Source organism: Microcaecilia unicolor, chromosome 4 (genome assembly GCF_901765095.1).
Source record: "Microcaecilia unicolor chromosome 4, aMicUni1.1, whole genome shotgun sequence".
NCBI lineage: Eukaryota > Metazoa > Chordata > Amphibia > Gymnophiona > Siphonopidae > Microcaecilia > Microcaecilia unicolor.
The window spans coordinates 255,894,612-255,916,769 of NC_044034.1; the positions used below are offsets into that span (position 1 = coordinate 255,894,612).

The following is a 22,158-nucleotide window of genomic DNA, read 5'->3' on the forward strand; positions in this document are numbered from 1 at the left end:
CAAGGAGCAACCTGATACTTACCAAACACGCTCCCCACCCCAGTACCTACCAGAGGTCTACTTGGTAGGTAGTAGAGAGATAGAAGCCATCCGCAGACACCCCTGCCCTAGTGGCTCATAGACTCAAAATAGTAGTCTCTTCAACCTAGCAGTAGTCTTGCAGTACTATCACTAGGGGGCCAGTTTGCCAAAAAAAGGAACACTCCAGAAAAAAGTGAAAACATATGCATGCTTACTGTTAGCTTTTCCTTCAACAAAAAATTGACGGATTAAAGCTGCTTTTTTTTCAATCTTTTTTTTTCATAGTGGTTCGATATTGGAATAATCTTCTTTTTGAATTATGCTCACTGTGTAGTTATCTTCTATTTCGCAAAGCCTTAAAAACATATTTGTTTGTTAGGTCTGAGGGAGGTTAATATTTGCTTTTTATTATGTCACTTTCTTGAACTTTCCTGACATTTGTTGTCAGTAACTCACCTTGAATCTTATATTAAAATACAGCAGCCAAATTAGTCTACAAGGCTATGAAATTTGAAAGTGCAGGCCCTTTGCTTATAAAGTTACACTGGCTCCCAATCAAAGCCAGAATAACATTCAAACAATGTACATTTGTTTTCAAAACTCTATATGGCTTAACCCCTGATTATATACAACCTTTAATTGATCCCCCCTTTGCAACGCTCTCCCTGGTTCAAGAGATTATCTAGCCCTCCACTATCCCAGGTCCAAAAATGTGATACACAAGTCAATCTACATGTCAGGACTCCTTTATCTCTGTACCAAATGGTGGAATTCCCTCCCAAAATTCATCAATTGGGAACCTAATTATTTGATATTCTGGAAAAATCCCTTGTTGTAATTTCAAAATTAGAACAGATACATTCCACAGAATCTCTAGTGGGATAGATTTAAGTACTTTTTTCTGTGCCACAGTTAATGTGAGAGCTTTTTTCTTTCTTTCTTTCTTTCTTTCTTTTGATTACTGTGAAGCTAAACATATTCCACCTGATATTTAAAACAAAAAGGCTGCTAAACGGCATTTAAGCAGCTATCTGGTGATATTCAGCACTGGATAGCTGGCTATCCAATGCTGAATATCACCAGATAGCAGCTTTAAGATAGCCAGTTAAATCGAGCGATATAACCAGCTATCCCCTGATTTTCAAAACCCGATCGACCAAGTGTGACGGCCATATTTGGCCACCACAATAGCTAGAATAACTTTGGCCAATCTCACTTTAAGCAACCAGTGCTGAATATCAGTGTGGCCGGTTAAAATTTGGCCAGTCAAAGTTAAACTGGATATTCAATGCCGGTCACCATAAAAGGATTGGCATTGAATATCCAGGTTTAGCGCTGACCACGGGAGACAGCCTGGCTATCTTCTGCGGTCTGAATATCGGGGCTATTATTTACAGGGCCATCAATGTAGAATAAGCTGCCAAATCATCTTAAAAATGAACGACTTGAACAAACATTTAAATGCCAACTGAAAGTACATTTGCTATGCCTGGCATATTGTGTACCTATTAATGTTACTTCTTTGTCTGTTTAAGAAACTTGGGCATTACTTTTCTCCTGATTGTGTAGTATGAAGAATTTGTTTTGTATTTTCTTTTTATGTGATTTTATGTATGCATTTTTGTAAGATGCCCTGGACAAGGGCAGTTTAAAAATAATAAATCCAATCCAATCCAGTTATTTCTGCTGGCAATCTGACCCCTAGCAGTAATATCATAACATTACTGCTAGCTGTCACAGATATTATTTTGAACCTGGGACAAAGAGGAGCTAGAGCAATTGAGCTTTAATCCTGCTCCCTTTAGGTATCAGGGACCATGAAACCCTGGTAACATAGTAACATAGTAAATGACGGCAGAAAAAGACCTGCATGGTCCTTCCAGTCTGCCCAACAAGACAAACTCATATGTGCTACTTTTTGTGTATACCCTACTTTGATTTGTACCTGTCCTCTTCAGGGCACAGACCGTATAAGTCTGCCCAGCACTATCCCCGCCTCCCAACAATCAGCCCCGCCTCTCACCACTGGCTCTGGCACAGACCGTATAAGTCTGCCCAGCACTATCCTCGCCTCCCACCACCGGCTGGCTCTGCCACCCAATCTCGGCTAAGTTCCTTAGGATCCATTCCTTCTGAACAGGATTCTTGTAGCTCTTTACTTTTAGATTGTGATGTTTCTGCAATCAAAATCATCAAGTCCAAACTGCATTTATTCAGAATGGCACACCATTTGTCTAAAAAAGTCTGATTGTCTAAAAACATAGTAGGTGCCTTGGATATCCTAAGGCCTCGGGGAATACGTTTGGATCTGCAATAGTTTAACATAGTGAAGAAATGTAGATCATTTCTTATTATATTCTTTTTAATGTTAATAATTACTAACCATTGTTGCATAAGTGATATTTCAGGTGGTTGCTGTTGTTCTTCCTCTTGGTCTAGATGTTGTAGAAGTTGATTTAAATGTTCATTGCTGACGCTCAAAACATTGGTCCAACTACTACTACTTAACATTTCTAAAGCGCTACTAGGGTTACACAGCGCTGTACAAATTAACATAGAGGGACGGTCCCTGCTCAAAGAGCTTACAATCTAAGAGACAAGTGAATGGTCAGTCCGATAGGGGCGGTCAAATTGGGGCAGTCTGGATTTACTGAACGGTAAGAGTTAGGTGCCGAATGCAGCATTGAAGAGGTGGGTTTTAAGCAAAGACTTGAAGATGGGCAGGGAGGGGGCTTGGCGTAAGGGCTCAGGAAGGTTGTTCCAAGCATAGAGGCGAGGCAGAATGAGTGGAGCCTGGAGTTGGCGGTGGTGGAGAAGGGTACAGAGAGGAGGGATTTGTCCTGTGAACGGAGGTTATGGGCGGGAATGTAAGGGGAGTTGAGGGTAGAAAGGTAGTAAGGGGCAGCAGACTGAGTGCATTTGTAGGTAAGGAGAAGCTTGAATTGAATGCAGTATCTGATTGGAAGCCAGTGAAGTGACCTGAGGAGAGGGGTGATATGAGTATATCGGTTCTGGCGGAATATGAGACATGCAGCAGAGTTCTGAACAGATTGAAGGGGGGATAGATGGCTAAGTGGGAGGCCGGTGAGGAGTAAGTTGCAGTAGTCAAGGCGAGAGGTAATGAGAGCGTGGACGAGAGTTCGGGTGGTGAGTTCAGAGAGGAAAGGGCGAATTTTGCTGATGTTAAAGAGGAAGAAGCGGCAGGTCTTGGCTATCTGCTGGATATGCGCAGAGAAGGAGAGGGGGGAGTCAAAGATGACTCCGAGGTTGCAGGCAGATGAGACGGGGAGGATGAGGGTGTTATCAACTGAGATAGAAAGTGGAGGAAGAGGAGACATGGGTTTTGGTGGAAAGACAATGAGCTCGGTCTTGGCCATGTTCAGTTTCAGGTGGCGATTGGACATCCAGGCAGCAATGTCGGATAAGCAGGCTGATACCTTTGCCTGGGTCTCTGCGGTGATGTCTGGTGTGGAGAGATATAGCTGGGTGTCATCAGCATAGAGATTATACTGGAAACCATGAGATGAGATCAGGGAGCCCAGGGAAGAGGTGTAGATTGAGAAGAGAAGGGGTCCAAGGACAGATCCCTGGGGAACACCAACAGATAGGGGGATAGGGGTGGAGGAAGAGCCATCAGCGTGAACTCTGAAGGTGCGGTGGGAGAGATAGGAGGAGAACCAGGAGAGGACAGAGCCCTGGAACCCAAATGAGGACAGTGTGGCAATGATTGACAGTGTCAAAAGCGGCGGATAGATCAAGGAGGATGAGGATGGAGTAGTGGCCTCTGGATTTGGCAAGGAACAGGTCATTACAGACTTTAGAGAGTGCTGTTTCTGTCGAGTGAAGAGGGCGAAAGCCGGATTGAAGTGGATCGAGGATGGCATGAGAGGAGAGAAAATCAAGGCAGCGGCTGTGAACGACACGCTCAAGTATTTTGGAGAGGAAAGCCATGGTAGAGTTCCGGGAAACAAACCAGTAGAGAATCCACAAATGTGGAGAACTCAACGAAATCCCATGGATAGTCACAATACAACAAAAAAACAGTGGGTAAAAAACCAGGAGTTCCAGAGTGAAGATGAACCAAACTTTATTAATCAGTATATTGACTCGACACAACGTTGTGTTTCGGCCAAAGGGCCTACATCAGGAGTCTACAAATAAAAACAATATATAAACAAAATATAAAAGAATATAACACTAAAAACAAATGATAATACATATATAATCTGAAAACTATGCAAATATCAAATGAGAAAATAAAGAACAAAACAGCTAGAGCATTCATATGTCATGAAACATGAACATCTTGAAAGTAAATAAAGCTTAAAACATATATATAACAAATATAAAATTTAAAAGCTATGCAAATGTGATGTGATTTTAAAGTGAAAAGCTAATATAAAGAACAAAACAGCAAGAGCATTCATATAACATGAAGAATAATAATAGTAAATAAAACCTAAAACATTGATATGAATAAATACTTCCATACTAAACAGAAAGGGAAAACCACTGTAACGTGATTTAAAATAATTCTTGTTTTCAACAGTCAAAAGCTGGGGTAGGAAGATCGGGTGATGGAGTCTGCTTACGGGCAACCATACGGTTCTTTATGCCAGGAGATTTGGATACTGGGGTGTCCTTGTTGATGGAGGTGATTAGATGCTATGGGAGGATCAGATGCAGGGGGTTCTTTGCTGGAGGGGATCAGCTGTTGAGGGTCTGAGGGGATCAATGTTAGAAGGATGTGATTGGGGTATGTGTGGAGAATGGGAACAGTGATTTTTTAGAAAGGTGTCCTCACATGCAGTGGAGTATAGGAACATGCATTTCATTATTCACATGTAATCTTTCTTTCTTTCTTTCTTTCTTTCTTTCTTTCTTTCTTTCTTTCTTTCTTTCTTTCTTTCTTTCTTTCTTTCTTTCTTTCTTTCTTTCTTCTCAGTGCTTGCTATACCGCAAGTTGTCTATGGAGGTAGCTAGAAACATAGGGAAAGGGGCAACACAATCAGAAGGGAGTGTTAAAAGCCTCTTTGAAAATGAAGGTTTTTAGCAAGGCTTAAATTTCAGGTGAGATGTTTCAAGGCGAAAATGAGATGGAAGAGAGCTCCATAGAGAAGGTCCCTGAAAACTAAAACTAGCTTCTCTAGAGATAGTAAGATTAAAAAGGAAGAGAGGAAACTAATAGAAAGTTTCCAGATGAAGAACAAAGAGAACGGGAGGATATGTAAGCAGTAAGCAGAGACAAAAGATATTGGAGGGGGGGCAGAGGGAAGGCGAGACTTAAAGACCAAATAAATCTGTTTAAACTTAATCCTGGAAGAGACTGGCAAACAATGTTCAGTGCAGAGAAGGGGAGTAACATGAGTCAAAAATCATTGCTTCTACCAGATGTATGGAGACATGGGTGTGCAGCCCTCCACATCATTGACATGTATTTTACAAAGGCTTTGCATTGAGCAGTGCCTTGAAAAATCCAGGGGAAATTGTTCAGGTCCCAACCTGGATAAGCTGGTTCTTTAGCATTTAGCTTGCATAAATGTCTAAGGGGGCCTCTTACTAAAGGGTTAAAAGCCCTTAACATGTGGTTAGTGTGTGCAAACAGACTACATAAGAAATACATTAAAACGTTTTGTGATATTCTGCCTGTTTTGTTACTGATCTTTTAAAAATATTTTTGGAGTAGGTGTGTCATGGGCAGAGAATGGGCATTCCTTATTTATCTTGCCTGTATGTTATGATTAGCCTGTGCTAACTGAATAATGCAGAGTTAGCATAAGTGCTCCCGTATTAATGTTTTTGCAAGTTCTACACATTAATGGCAATATTAGTGCACTTTGCATGTGTTGTATGTTTTTGATTTAGCATGAATATTCAATCCATTTTTCTATCAGCTATTTTGTTGCATTGTGATGTATCAATGGTTTTTACGTGTATTTTTGTTCCAGACCCCTGATACAGGTGTTTAACACCAACACATGACCCGTGTCAGGTCTAGCAATAAAAGACTCTTGACTTTTCAATTCTTGAATGGTCCTTGGTGCTTTTTATGCATTTGTATTGTTGTGTGTACTTTGACCCTCTCTTCTGTTGCTGCAAAGTAGCCAACAGTAACATCTCTAATCATGCAGTGGGAAGAGTCTAGGCAGCATACATTTAGCTTCTACACAGAGGCCTGCGTGCTGCTTCTTACAAAAACAAAAAAGGATTTCCAGATCCTGGTGAGTACCATAGACCAGGTCCTTTGTGAGCATTCCATCAATAAAGGAATTTCTGTAGTGAGACCTTCCTCACATATGTAAAGGAAGTAATGTGGAGTTAGACTCAGGGACAGGTGTTTGTAGATTCATGCCCTTATGCCACAATGGTAACATGGACCAACATACTCTGCGATATTCTTGCCTTTTTCAGGAGGAAACTGACTTCACCAGAATAACTTGGATAGTCAAAATAAGAATAATGTAGCTCATGCATATGGAAAAGTATAATTCAATGCATTCCATGGTTCCGAGCTGGGCACACTTAAAATGCCTCATTAAGGGGCCCTTTTACAAAGTGGCAGTAGGGCTATTGTGCATATAGCATGCACCGCACTGGCACGTGCTGCATGAGTACCGTGCATGTAGCATGTGAGCCCTTACCGCTAGGTCAATGGTTGGTGGTAAGGACACAGGCAGAAAGAAAGAAACTCAAGTCAAGGAAGAGAGTGGGAATGAAAACCAGGGTATCCAAAGACAGGACCAAAAAAAGATCTGGAGTAAAACAGTCTTTATTAATAATCAAAATGACTCAACACAACGCTGTGTTTCAGCCGCAAGGCCTGCGTCAGGAGTCTGTGTATTTGCATTGGGAAAATGAGAGTTCAGGAATCATAGTGATTGGCCATGATGATCTTTAAAAAGACCGTGGCGTGAAGTTCCAACTGGATAGTATGACAAGCAATCTTGTGAAAAATACTAATGCAGCACTTGCCAATGTGACCGCTCTGCCAATTACTGCTGGGAACGCCCCTGCAGTAGAAAATAGAAAAATATGTTCTACTGCGGGAAACAGCACATGCCAACTTTGAAACTACCACTGGGTGGGCATGCTAACCAGGCAATAGTGTTGGTTTGGTGCATGCTACACATGCACAATAGCCCTACCGTCAGCCCCTTAATGAGGCATTTTAAGTGTGCCCAGCTCTGAACTCTCTTTTTCCCAATACAAATACACAGACTCCTGATGCAGGCCTTGCGGCCACAACACAGCGTTGTGTTGAGTCATTTTGATAATCAATAAAGACCGTTTTACTCAAAATCTTTTTTGGTCCTGTCTCAAGGACACAGGCACTAAATAGCCGCATGCTACTTTTAATTTTAGTACATGGTCATTTACTGCCCCCATTTAAAAAGCCTTTTTCCCAGCCACGGTAAAAAAAAATGGCCCAGCACGCACCAAAAACACTCGCCCACACTACAGCAGCCCACTTTTTACCGCAACTTACTAAAAGGACCCCTATATTCTCTTATTTGCCCTCTCTTGTAGCCTCTGCTTCAGCTTCAAATACCACATTTATTTATTCAACAGAATTCCTGACTAGCTATTCACCATGGCCTCTTTTCCAGCCTTTAAGTGGATTTTTTGACCCCTTAATGTTTCATTTTTCATTAACTATTTGTGTATTTTTTTTCTTTTGCAGGATAACAACGTGTGCTGTAACAATGAATAAATATGTGGCGGAAAATGTTTCCCAGAAATCTTATATTACAATAAAGTACTTTATGAAGATGTTGAGCAGTGTCAGTGAGACGCTAATCTTTATATTCATGGGAATGTCAACAGTTGGAAAGAACCATGAGTGGAACTGGGCCTTTGTGTGCTTCACCCTGCTCTTCTGCCTGATATGGCGTACACTGGGTAAGGAATATTTTCTTGAAGACCTAAGGAACCATGATGTTGTAACTCTGTCCCCTGTAATGACAGTCAGTGATGCTGAGCAGGACTCTCCACAGACCAAAAATATTGGGCCCGATATGTAGCTGGTGGGAGGTAGCTCACATGAGTGCCGTGGTCGGCGCTAACCTTGGATAATCAATGCTGGGTCATTTCTAGAGACGGGCATTGAATGTCCAGTTTAAATTTTGGCCACCAGAACGTAACTGGTTAAGTTCCTAGTGGTTAAAGATAGGACCGTTATTTATGTGGTACTATTTAACCACTCAACCCAGTGCTGAATATTGGCACAATCCAGCTTTAACGTGTGATGTAATTGGTTAGCCACCATGGGGTGAACTCTATAAATTGCTCTTAAAATGACAGTGCAGAAAAAAAAGCTTAAGCGCTATTCTATAAGCTGTGCCTAAAGTTAAGAGTGATTTATAGAATAGCGCTTAAGTGCAGGGGTCACACATAAATTTAAGCGTGTCTATTTGCACTAACAAAAACATGGTACAAATATCCCATCTAAATTTACATATGGAACCCCCTTATTCTATAATTGCATGTGTAACTGGAATCCATGCCTTGCCCAACCCTGAAACACCCATGACTTTCCCATTTCCGTGCTCCCTTTTCCAGGACAAGTGTAAAATTTAGGCATAGATCACATACCTAAATTTATGTGCAAACATGTTATTGATTTCAATTGGTGCCAAAATTGCTTGTTTAAATGCCAATGATTGGCACTAATTGGTTCGTTGTTTAATTAACTGCACATGCAAATTGGGCATATGCCCAAAATTTGCTTGCACAATTTTTGGTGACTTATATAGAATTAGGGAGATAACTGGTTGGCCAGATAAATGCTATTTAAATGGCCAAGAGTTGTTCCTGACCTTTAAATAGCACTGAATATTAGGAGTTAATAAGTTTAGAAGAAAGGCTACAAGACAAAAGTTGTATACTATCATCTTTTCAAAATGTCAATATTAAAATGTAAGTTAATTTTTAAAGGGAGTAATTTTGTGAAGGTTATTCAGTATAGTTATCCTGTTGTTTTTCCACAAGAACTAGGCTTTTTGTTAAAATTGTGCAGCAATACAAATGTACATAAGTACATGCATTGATAAGATGGTGCATACATATGCAAGTATCATGTGTAGGTGTCCTCAGGTTGTAATCTAGATGGAGTAGGAGTAGAGCTACAATATACATGAATATAAATACATATTTTTTTAAAATATAGAAATACATGCTCAGAGTGTGAGCACACATTTACGCCAAAAGAACAGTTCCATAACAGGGCACACACATTTATTTATTTATTTGGATTTTGCTCATACCTTTTTCCAGTAGTAGCTCAAGGTGAGCTATATTTAGGTACACTGGGTATTTATAAGCCATTTGAGAAGTTCTGAGAGAAGAGGACATATCTCTGGTAAGTGATATTATTTGGCTCTGTGTTTGGTAACTTAAAGATTGGGTTTAAAAGAGGAATTGTAGGATATTGATAAAAACAGATAGAATTTTTTTTTAAAGAAGCAAACCGTATTAGCTATTCTCCATACTCTTTTCCCCATAGTTTTAAAACTTGAATTTTCTACCACAGCATTAACAGATAGACTTTAGAAGGCACAGAAGTGAAAATTGGACTCCTTACAGATTTTGATACATTTCATTGGGTCCACAGAAAGATGCAGCCTATGAATTTTTGAGACCAGTGGTTCCTTTGTGCAGTTGGCCTTAAATACAGCCTCACTGCAATATTCCTTTTCAGCCATGCTAAATCATCTACAATGGTTATAGCTAAACTTTACATTGCACTTCCAAGGTTAACGAGATTATGAGATTTATACAAAGCACTTTTATTTTTGTCATAACTGAATGAGACTGATTTTCTCCACAGGTGTATTTCTCCTGACTATGATCATTAACTGCTTTAGAACCATACCACTGTCATTGAAGGATCAGTTCATTATTGCCTACGGGGGACTTCGAGGAGCCATCTGTTTTGCACTAGTATTTCTGCTTCCTGTTTCAGTATTCCCAAGAAGAAAATTATTTATCACTGCTAGTATTGTGGTGATCTTTTTTACTGTTTTCCTTCAGGTGAGACTTTGTCCTATCTAATCTTGTAATCTCATTTTGCGTGTGGCAGGCTAGTTGCCACCCTGACAGTTCCTACCTACCAATTCCTTCCTGGACAATTCCCTCCTAGGACTGTTCCCCCCTGACTATTTCTTACTGGCATGCTGTGTTTGGTGTTTTTTTTTTCTTTTTAATGTTGTTGTTCTGATGGGTAATATCCTGTGACCCTATTACCATTAGAATATCAAGACGGGTTCTAGTATGATACCGCTAGAACATCAAGACATTTGACCGTACCAATTGGAAAGAAATAAGTGGAGGACTAGTGACATGTTTCTTCTTTGGGACATTGAAAGAAGTTTTCAAAGGATTTGACAGATGTAACAACTGCTTGCAATGTAAAAAAGCATGGTAGCTCCAAGAAGGTGGAGCAAAGATTATAGGATTAATCCGAAGGTGAAAGTGAGCTCAGCTGGTAACTTTTTGTATAAGATGGAGCTAAGGTCAATGAACTAATCGGAAAGAGTATAGTCTAGTTCAGTTGTGAAACTTCTGGACATGAGGCAATAATATCTTGCATTATTGAAAGAAACTTTTTAAGAAACATGGACTGATCTTGCCGTTATGAGGAAAGTAATTTTCTAATAAGTGTTGTTCAAGTATGGTTGAGTGAATGAATGCAATATGTTGATATATGTTAAAGAATTTTAAAAGGAGACATGCAGCATGGGAAGTAAAGATGTTATCAAAATATGATGGTAATAAACAATAAAGATTGATGTTATATAGAACAATGGTTGCTTGAGGAATAGCTATATGTAATATCTGTAAATGTTTAGCCTTATGTTCAATCACAGTATTAACCAGACCCATATCACATAAAATAAGGATCTTATACGACAATGGTTCAGTGACATTTAGCAATTGGCATATGGTAGCCCATACTGAAGAACAATATGGATGTAAGAAAGAGCAGTGCAATAGAAGATGATCTAGAGTTCCAATGGCAGATGTGCAAGACAAACATTTATTGTCAAGATCCTTAGAAAACTTGGATAGTTTATTCGGTGTCCAATGGGATCTATGTAATATGAAGAAAATTGTCTGAGCATAGGTGGCTGACTTTGTAGATTTAGCAGAGGAGGACCAAAAGAGATAAAGAAGCATCCAAAACTTTTTTTCCCAAATGGATTCCAAAGCAACTTCTCTTGTTGTAGCAATTTATACCACTTGGAAGTCACACCACAAGCCTGAGATAAATGAGAGCATAACTCCCAAATACTAGGAGTCAGTGGTGAGAGGGTCATAGAGAATGATGCAGATACACTATGAGTAAGCTGCAGCCATTGAAAGTATGCACTTGCCAGCAAGCTGTATTTAGTTTGGAGCATAGGAAAAGGCAACCATTGGTTACAGTCCATAAGTTGGTGAAGAAAACATATCCCAGACGTGATCCGTTGATGCTTTACTACTGGTTTGTTATTTATTTTAAATATAGGATTACCCCATAGTAAAATATGGGGTGTGGAACTGATAGGTCGTTCAACAAATTCCAACATCCTAAAAGCAGTCCAAGCAGAGGAAAGAATCAGATTTTGCTGACGAGGCAATACAGAAACCCAAGGAAGACTAGTGAGAGGAAAAACGTTCCATTTTCAAGCCTCAAACTGTACCCATAATGGAGCAAGTGAAATATCAGATACTATTATCCAGTTAGAATTCTGTTTAAGTAAGTAAACTAATTGATAATAGTAAAAACAAGGGAAATTAAGACCACTCTCTAGAACCTTTCAATAATTTGGTAGCTATTCATGGTGGTTTGCTAACCCACAGAAATGTTATTAGTATTTTTCCAATACCTTAAACGTAGTGGGGCTAAGTAATATTGGAATCATGCTGAGAATGTAATACATTTTTGGTACAATGATCACTTTTAATGTATCCATTCTACCCCACCAGGATAGTCTAAGGGGGGACAACTTATGAGTAAGTTCAGATGTTAATTTACTTAGACACTCCTCATTCAATCTCTAAGTAACATCAATAGATGAGCCAAATAAAATACCCAAGTATTTCATAACATCAGGAGTTCATGTCAATTGGCACTTCTCAATCTGATGTAGATACGTGTGACAATTTAAGAGTATTATTTCAGTTTTGGTGGGATTTAATTTGTAACCTGAAACTGAAGAATATTTAGAAATAATTTTCAATATATCAGGAATCGATGATGGGGTGGTATATATCAGTACATCATCTGTGTAAGCAGAAATGTCTGCAGTTATTGACCCCAAATCCACTCCTTGTATAAAAGGGGAAGCACAAATTGCAATCAAAAGAGGTTTCAGGGCCAGACTGAACAGGCGTGGAGATAGAGTATAGCCCTGCTGGGTGCCTCCAGTGGGCCTAAAAGGGGCTGACAAAATCCCATCGATTTGCAATTTAGTTGTAGGTGTGGAATATAAGACTTTGATCATACGAATGAATGCAGGAGAAATAAACAAACCATTCCAAGATATGGAAAAGGTAAATCAATCCAACATGATCAAATGCCTCCTCTGCATCTAATCCCAAGGCAATGTATGGTACATCAGTTAAATTAGCCTGTATGAGAACATTGCTAAAGAGGTGAGTATTATCTGATGAATTTCTTCCATGCATGTATTAATTCATTTTGGAAGTACTAATTGTAATCTTTTTGCTAGAATCTTAGCAAAAAATGTTTGCATCCAAATTAATGAGGGACAGGGGTTGATAATTTTGGACTAACATAGGATCCTTGTTGGGTTTCAACAAAATAATAATAGAAGCTTCTGTAAAGGATCCACTAACATTGCCAGATTGAATAAAATAATTAAAAAACAAACACAATTCCATAACTAACAGGGATTGGAATGCACAATAAAATTCTAGAGTCAGGCCACCAGGACCTGGACTTCAGAGCAACTCTAATATGAGATCCAGTGATGGGGTGAAATATCCACACATTATCCTCTTGAGATAAGATAGGATGACTTAACTCATCCCAAAAAGAGAAATCTAATTCCGAGTGTTCTAAAGATTGATACAAGGAGAAATAAAATTCTTTAACTCTATCAGCTATGTGTGTTTTAGCAGTTAAGATATTGTTATCTTCATCCATGACTGCCGAGATGTCATTTTTTTTCCCTTCTGACCTTTCAATAGATTGCTAATAGATGGCTGGCCTTATTACTCTCAGTATAGTATTGAGCAGATTAAAAAAAAAATATCTCTTTGCTTGCCCTTTGTCACAGTATATTATTTAAAGATATACAAGTCTTTTTCAATTTCATATAAACTTCCATGTTGGAAAGATTATTGTAGTGCAATTGTTCCAATTCCTTGATTGACTGTTAAAGGACAGTAACTTCAGCATTAAGAGCTTTTTTTTTTCTGCACAGCTGTAAAGCCAATTATAATCCCTCTTATATAAGCCTTGAAGGCATCCCATCTTGTTAACCAATTGGAATCTTTCAAAGAATTAAATTTAAAATATTCCTGTATGGACTTATACATAAGCTCATGAAAAGAGATATGTTGCAATAAGTTAGTATTAAATCGCCAACGAGTTGCAAATAGGTGAGGATGATACATGTAATTTAAGTGTTATAAGAACATGATCTGACAGTGTGATCCTTTCAATACTGGAATGAGTAATTAGAATTAGAAACTAGGAAATACTCTATTCGAGAATACGAATTATGTGGAGGTGAATAAAAAGAAAAGTCTTTATCCATATTGGGCCTTATTCTATAAAGGTTATGCTCCTGAATTTACACTCCTAAAACTTATGCTCCTAATTTTATGAGCATAATTTATGCTCTTAAATTACAAGCATAATCTATTTTGGAGCATAGTTTATGCTCCTAATATAGGAGCATAAGTTATGTTCATAAATTTAGGAACATACATTTTAGGAGTGTAAATTTAGGAGCATAACCTTTATAGAATAAGTTCAAGCTCCACTGTAACTGATTTTTTTTGTAAATGTGATTCCTCTAGGACCTGAAAAGTACCTACTGTACCTGAATGTATACTACTTCAATAGCCTTCAGGGTTCCAGGTGTCTTATATATTTAAGTACAGTAGGTATTTTTCTGTTTCTGGAAGGCTCAGAATTATAAAAAAAAAAATAAAAAGTTGAACCTGAGACCCCTGGTTTATAGTCCACTGCATTAACCACTAGGCTACTCCTCTAACCTACTTACCACTGCCTTCAGAATGGTCATAATACCTGCAGCTGACACACAGCCTGGTTTTCCTTTACTACTACTACTACTACTACTACTATTACTTATCATTTCTATAGTGCTACTAGACATATGCAGCACTGTACACTTGAACATGAAGTGACAGTCCCTGCTCGAAAGAGCTTATAATCTAATCAGGACAGATAAACAGGACAAATAAGGGATAAGGGAATTATTGAAGTGGGAATGATAAAGCATACTGTAGAATATCTCCTCAGTTTCAACGTTCCATTTCCTCCTTCCCGCCTTCCCAGAAATCCAATCACATCCCAGGTTCCATTAACCTTTTCCTTCTCAGTACTCCTCCCAATACCCTTGATTAAATTCCACATTAATTTAATTCCAATTTCTTTTAACATAATTTTATACAGAGCAGCTTCAGACAAATTAATTAATTAACTTCACTTGGATCTCCCAATCCTGCTATTTGGAATAAAGGCTCTGGTTTTATCACCCTGGTCCATCTGCTGTTTGTGGTCATTCCCACCCTTTGTTCTGTGCTGACATTCCTGTTGAAATAGTCTAATTCTTTTTCTTGAATTCAGTGGCACTCAGTCAGATACTGCCATTGAATATCCAGGCAGACTACTGTAGCACTATTGCTGGGGTAGTCTGGGGGCAGATTCTGGGTGGAGCCAGGATTTACCTGTTTAATGGTGATATTCCATCTGTTTATCAGGTAAGTATCTGGATAAAGTTAAGACAGCAAAAAGGCTGTCTCAATTTTATCTAGGTAGTTATCCACTACAGACCTGAATATCCTTGGGTTTGTCACAGAAGCTGCATTATGTCCGGATAGTCAAGGCCAATATACAAATATGTGCACACGATGAACATTCAAGTATAAAAATCCCATGGTGGCCATCATTTAAAAAAAATGCTGACCACTACAGGGTATTGATGAAATAGTGTTTTGACTACTGAGCAGTGTGTGCAAAAAGATCACTGTATCTCAGCAAACATGTAGCAGAATTAGAAAGCTGCAGAGAAGGGCAACCAAAATAATAAAGGGAATGAAACAACTCTACTATAAAGAAAGGTAAAGAGGTTAGGGTTCTTCTGCTTGGAGAAGAGAAAACTGAGGGAGATGTTAGAGGTTTATAAAATAATGAGTGGAATGGAACAGGTAAATGCAAATTGGTTATTTTCTCTTTCAAAAAGAACAAAGACCAGGGTGCACTCAATTAAGTTACTAAGTAGTACATTTAAAACAAATCAGAGAAAATATTTTTTTTACTTATCATATACGTAAGTTCTGGAAGTCATTGCTGCAGGATGTGGTAAAAGCTGTTAGTATAGCTGGTTAAAAAATATATATTAGAGAAGTTCCTAGGAGGAAAGCCCATAACCCATAAGGGGCATTTGGGGAAATCCACTGCTTATCCCAAGAATAAGCATCATGGAATCTATCTACTTTTATGAATCCTGCCAGGTACTTGTGATCTGAATAGACCACTATTAGGAACAGGATACAGGGCTTGAGGAACTTTTGATTTATCCCAGTATTGCAATTCTTATATGCCTGTGTTCTTATCTCTTGTGAATATTCATTACAGATATCTTGAAAACCTGGCTGATGTTCAGGAACCATTCTCTAAACAATTACTAAAGCTTACTGATTTGCCTCAAGACACATGGCAGATACGGTGCAAATAATAATAAATAATACAAGTTTATTGCATTCCACATAGAGAAAAAATCATGTGATTTTAATCTTAAATTTTGAGAGCTATAGCTTAGTAATTTCCTTTCAGTAACAGGTTGCACACTATCATTATAGTTGTTACCACAATGCATGGGGAAATATTTACCGATGCATAGGTTCTGAAATACTGAAAAAATTAATGGAGTAGATTAGAGTAATTTCAAAAAGTTAAAGCAGAGCCAGTCCAAGAGTATCTGATGCCCTAGGACAAACTTCAGCTGTGTTGTCTTCACCTCCATCTGAGGCTGCTCAAGGTCTTCCCTTACCCATGTCTATTATCTCCTCTTCCCTTTCCTATGCCCCTCATGTCTAGTGTCTTCCCTTCCTAACCTTATGCCTCCCATGTCCAGCATCCCCTCCCCTCTTTCATCTTCTCTTCCCTATTCCCCACCAAGTAATCAGCATCTCCCCTCTCCCCTTCCCTACCTCTGCCTAAGTATCCAACATTTCATCCCTTACCTACCCTCCCAATTATTGTCCCCTCTTTCCTACCTGAAACTAAGCTGCACTACTGCTACTGCTGCTTCTGCCATCACCAACATTTTTCACCAGGCTAGCATTTAAGCAAAGTAAGAGTGGTGGCTGGTGTGGGGCCTGGAGCAGATGCACATTCTAGGCCTGCTGTATTCTAGGCCTGCTGTATTCCACCCTCTCCAAATCTCATGTTTGGAGAGGTGAGGCATGATAGGTCTTGAGGGTGCATGTCTGCTCAAGGCCCCACACTGCTACTGACTGCTCTAATTTTGCTTAAACACTGCCACCCCTCCCCCCTCAGATCTGTGCTGCCCTAGGTGGACACCCAATTCACTTAGGGGCCCTTTTACTAAGCTGTGTAAGGCTCTACATATGCCCAATGCATGCCAAAATGGAGTTACCGCCCGGCTACCACGTGGCTCTTGTGGTAATTTCGTATTCGTCAAGCGGTCGATACGAGCGGCCAAAAAATAATTTTTATTTTTGGACGCACATACCGGACATGAGCCAAGTAGCATTTGGTGCAAGTAGGTCATTACCACCCGGTTATCATGTGAGACTTTACCGCTAGATCAATGGCTGGCGGTACGGTCTCAGACCCAAATTGGACGTGCGGCAATTTTTGATTTTGCCACACGTCCATTTTCGGCAAAAATTTTAAAAAGGCATTTTTTACAGGTGTGCTGAAAAATGATTCTGCGTGCGCCCAAAACATGCGTCTACACTACTGCAGGCCATTTTTCAGCACGCCTTTGTAAAAGGGCCCCTTAATGATAGAGCCAGCCCCAAGTTAAAGTATTTGCCATAACTCCCCTAATCTTCAGTTGGCCCAACTTATCAATTCTGATTGTTTTATTGAAAAATATTATCATCATTAAACTTTTAAAATGCTCCATTTTTAATTGCCCAATTAATTAACAAATTCTTTTTACAGGGAATTACAATTTGCCCATTGGTGAAATTTCTTGATGTGAAAAGGTCAATTGAAAAACAGCCAACTATCGGTGGAGAAATTCACAGTCGAGTATGTATCATATTTGTGCAATAAAAGAAGGATGTAATGTAGGGGCTCTTTTACTAAGCTCTCGTAAGCACTAATGTGTACTTAGTGCTTACCACAGCAAAAAAAAACTGCTTAATGTATGGCGTGCTCAGGCGTTCCACGGTAATTTCTGCATATGTGAACAGCCGCACACTTCCCACACACTAAAAAATAAACTGGAGCCAGTTGGGAGGCAGAAAGTAGGCGTGTTCAATGTTAATTAGTTAACACAGCTACATTTCCATGAGCTAAACAATTAACCCTGGATTCTATATAGTGTGTCTAGAGATCCATGCCAAAATCCAGACAGATATAACAACACACCTAACTTAAGTGGCTTAACAGCTAATTAGTGTTGATAACAGCATTTAACAAGCAATAATGAGCACTAATTGGCAATAATTAGAATTTACGCACACACTAAACGTATTCTATAACGTACTGCTCCTAACTTCTAAAGCACGCATAAAAGAGGGGCATGGTAATGGGCAGGGAAATGGGCATTTTGTGGGTGTTCTGAAATTTATGTGCGTAGTTATAGAGGGGCCCTTTTCCTAAGCCACCTAGGCACGTATATGCATCCTACTTGCATCAGTTTTGAACTACCACCCAGCTACCGTGTCACCTGGGTAGTAATTTCCTTTTTTACATGCGTCCACTAAGTGCGCTGTAAATTCTCCGGCGGGTGGCACTAACCAGGCGGTAATTGGCATTGTACGCGTGTCGACCTTTACTGCCCAGTTAACGTGTGAGACCTTACCGCTAGGCCAATGGGGGAGCGGTGAGGTCTCAGGCCCAAAATGGACATGTGCCAATTTTAATTTTGCCGCACATCCATTTTCGGCCCCCAAAAGGCCTTTTTTGCAGGTGTACTGTGAAATGGACCTAACGTGTCCAATACACATGCCTACACCAGCGCAGGCCATTTCTCAGTGCACCTTAGTAAAAGGACCTCAGAATATGGCCCACTGTACTGAAATCTACGCACCGCTTTACGCCATGTTTTCATTGGTGTAAATGGACACATGTAGTTTTAGGTGCTGGGATATCAACTAAGCATATTCTATATACCATGCCTAAATATAGACGCTGCTTATAGAATACGATTATGCGGAAATGTTTCCTACGTGGATTTTTTAGGCACCACATATTGAACCACCCCTCCCTCCCTCCCCCCCCCCCCCCCCCCCCCCTCAGTGCATGGTTAGCAAGTGAGCTCTTACCACCTATAAAATAGATGTAGGTAAGTGCTCATGTGCTAATGAAAAAATTAGCATGTGGCCATTAATGATGGAAATAGAAAAATCAGCCATTTTACCCATGTGGTAAAAAATGACTTTAGTGAGCAGGAATGACCTGAGAAAGGGCACACCAAGGCTACTTTTTACTGCAGCTTAGTAAAAGGGCCCGTTAATTTATTTCATTTAGTTCTAATCAGTGTATAATTCTATGGATTTCACTCCTTGTGAAAAATAAATTAGGAGTTGTTCTTGCTTGAAGTGCTTACAATTTTTAGGAGTATTTCTCATCAGGTGATACCACCTACTGTAAAGGGTTAGTCCATCTGACTGTTCTTTGCCCATGTGCTAGCTGTCACAGCTGGCAATGCCTCAAACCAGCCAAGTCATGCCCGGTTTCTTCCCTGTACCTGCACTAAGCAGCCTATGTGGGTTTTTGCCATGCTGGCTGCTATAATAGCACAAGAGACATTAGTGTAGGTAATGCTAATGTCTATAGTATGGTAAAGTTCATGTTATCTGCTTAACACAACTTAGTAAAATGATCTTGATGTCATTTTAGTCATTTTAGAAAATGATAGAAAAATCCCAGTTTGTCAGTTTTGTGTCATCAGTGGCACACTATTTTTCAATACTGTGGACTATTCTTCAATAGCATTTGGCACTGGAAAATATGACAACATGACAACTGAAAAAAATCTAACTTTTACAACAAAATAAGTGGACCTTTTACAAAGGTGTGCTAGAATTTTTAGTATGCACTAAATGCTAGAGATGCCTATATATTCCTATAGGCATCTCTATCGTTTAGCGCATGCTAAAAACTTTACTGCGTCTTTGTAAAAGACTCCCTAAATCAAATGAGAAAAATGGAAAGAAACATGAGAAATGAAACAAAATGAACAACTTTCCAGTGCATACCCATAGTACCAGATTTTCAAATTTTGTTGTGTTTCAGTGTGTTGGTCTCAAAGTGGATAGCTAACTTACAGGGTTCTTGACTTGAATGATTCTTCAAAGACCACCTTTTAGAAAGACAGAAGTAATGAAATCATGAAGAAAACTACAGCTGCAACAGTTTGTGATATAACATTTTATTGATGCTTAAATGACTCTAAGAATCTGTTATCAATCTATATTTCACCTCCTAGTTTCTAGAACATGTAAAAGCAGGAATTGAAGATATATGTGGACACTTGGCTCATAACTACTGGAGAGACAAGTAAGGCTACATTCAGATTTTTTATATATGAATAGTTAATTCAGAATCACTATCAGGCTTCTTTTTGAAAGAGAAGGGCCCTCATCTTTCGACACAAATAGGAAGATGGGCATCCTTCTCCCAGGATCGCCCAAATCGGTACAATCAAAAGCCAAATTTGGGCATCCTCAACTGCTTTCCGTCGCAGGGATGACCAAAGTTCACAGGGGCGTGTCAGAAGCGTAGCGAAGGCGGGACTGGGGCGTGCCTAACACATGGGCGTCCTCGACCGATAATGGAAAAAAGAAGGGCGTCCCTGACGAGCACTTGGGCGATTTTACTTGGTCCATTTTTTGTTACAACAAAGCCTCAAAAAGGTGCCCGAACTGACCAGATGACCACTGGAGGAAATCGGGGATGACCGTCCCTTACTCCCCCAGTGGTCACCAACCCCCTCTCACCCTAAAAAGAAAAAACTTTTTAAATATTTTTTGCCAGCCTCTATGCCAGCCTCAAATGTCATGCCCAGCTCCATGACAGCAGTATGCAGGTCCCTGGAGCAGTTTTAGTGGGTGCAGTGCACTTCAGGCAGGCAGACTCCAGCCCATCCCCCCCTACCTGTTACACTTGTGGTGGTAAATGTGAGCCCTTCAAATCCCACCAGAAACCCACTGTACCCACATGTAGATGCCCCCCTTTACCCCTTAGGTCTATGGTAGTGGTGTACAGTTGTGGGGAGTGGGTTTGGGGGGGGGGGGTTGGGATAAGGGAGCTATGCACCTGGGAGCAATTTGTGAAGTACACTGCAATGCCCCCTAGGGTGCCCGGTTGGTGTCCTGGCATGTGAGGGGGACCAGTGCACTATGAATGTTGGCTCCTCCCACGACCAAATGGCTTGGATTTGGTCATTTCTGAGATGGGCATCCCCGGTTTCCATTATGGCTGAAAATCGGGGATGACCATCTCTCTAAGGACGACCATCTCTAAGGTTGACCTAAATTTCGCGATTTGGGCGTCCCTGACCATATTATTGAAACGAAAGATGGACCCCCATCTTGTTTCGATAATACGGGTTTCCCCGCCCCTTCGCCAGGACGTCCTGCAAGGACGTCCTCAGGAAAACTTGGCACCCCTTTTGATTAAGCCCCTCCACATCACTCAAGGGACTTCTGCGCAGCATTGCCGACACAGCCAGCTGCACTACCGGCTTAGTAAACCCCAGCGTAAATGTCCACCATTAATGTGAGTATCTGTTCTTCTATTAACTATGCCACTGAAAAACAAAGAGCAGAATTAACTTTTCCAAAACTAATCACAAGAGTATTTATTTCAACATTTAAAGGGATTCAAAGTGTCCGCAGAGCACTCCATTTTGGAGAATCCTTTTTCAGGGAAAAATAATATTTCCAAAGACACCAATCTTGACAATCTGCTTGCCAAATAAACACCACCAATATCTGCTCACTAATAAATCCAATTCTGATCACAATTGCCAAGCCACATTGGATATATTAGTGATTTGATATTAGTGTTGTTTATTTGCTGAGCAGACTGTCAACACTGGGGTCGTTGGAAATATTCTTTCTCCCTTAAGAAGGATTCTCTGAAATGGAGTGCTCTATTGGACATTTCCGACACCTTTAAATTTGTAAATTTTATATTATTTTTCTTTTATGTTTTTCACAGGATTGGTTCTTTACACTATTAATATAATATTACCTCTCCTGGTGTGAGTTCTACTTGATAATAGCATAAATGCAGCATTTTCCAGCAGTGGTAAAAATGGCCTTAGCACATGGGAAAGACCCATATAAGGGCACAATAAGGGGTCTTTTACTAAGGTGTGCCAAAAAAATGGCCTACGCTGGTGTAGACGCATGCATTGAACGCACACAGGTCCGTTTTTCAGCGCACCTGCAAAAAAGGCCTTTTTTGGGCCAAAAATGGGCATGTGGCAAAATGAAATTGGTGCGCGTCCATATTGGGCCTGAGACCATACCGCCACCCATTGACCTAGGGGTAAGGTCTCACGCATTAACCAGGCGGTAATGGTCTACACACATACAATGCCGATTATCATCCAGTTACCTCCCATGCCAGAAAATTTCTGGTGCGCTTAGTGAACGTGCATAAAAAATTAAATTACCACCCAGGCCATGTGGTAGCCGGGTGGTAGCTCAAAATTGACGCACATAGGA

The 22,158-nt window shown here is 40.0% G+C and overlaps 1 protein-coding gene across 1 annotated transcript in view; it reads left to right on the top strand.

Moving 5' to 3' along the window:
- The window catches only part of LOC115468038 (sodium/hydrogen exchanger 2-like), an 85,636-nt gene that overhangs the window by 38,275 nt on the left and 25,203 nt on the right, over nucleotides 1–22,158 (top strand). Inside the window, exons 4-7 of the mRNA XM_030199550.1 lie at nucleotides 7,703–7,920; nucleotides 9,848–10,050; nucleotides 17,414–17,503; nucleotides 19,911–19,981. Of these exons, the coding sequence (XP_030055410.1) occupies nucleotides 7,703–7,920; nucleotides 9,848–10,050; nucleotides 17,414–17,503; nucleotides 19,911–19,981 (582 nt within the window). The remainder of the gene's footprint in view (nucleotides 1–7,702; nucleotides 7,921–9,847; nucleotides 10,051–17,413; nucleotides 17,504–19,910; nucleotides 19,982–22,158) is intronic.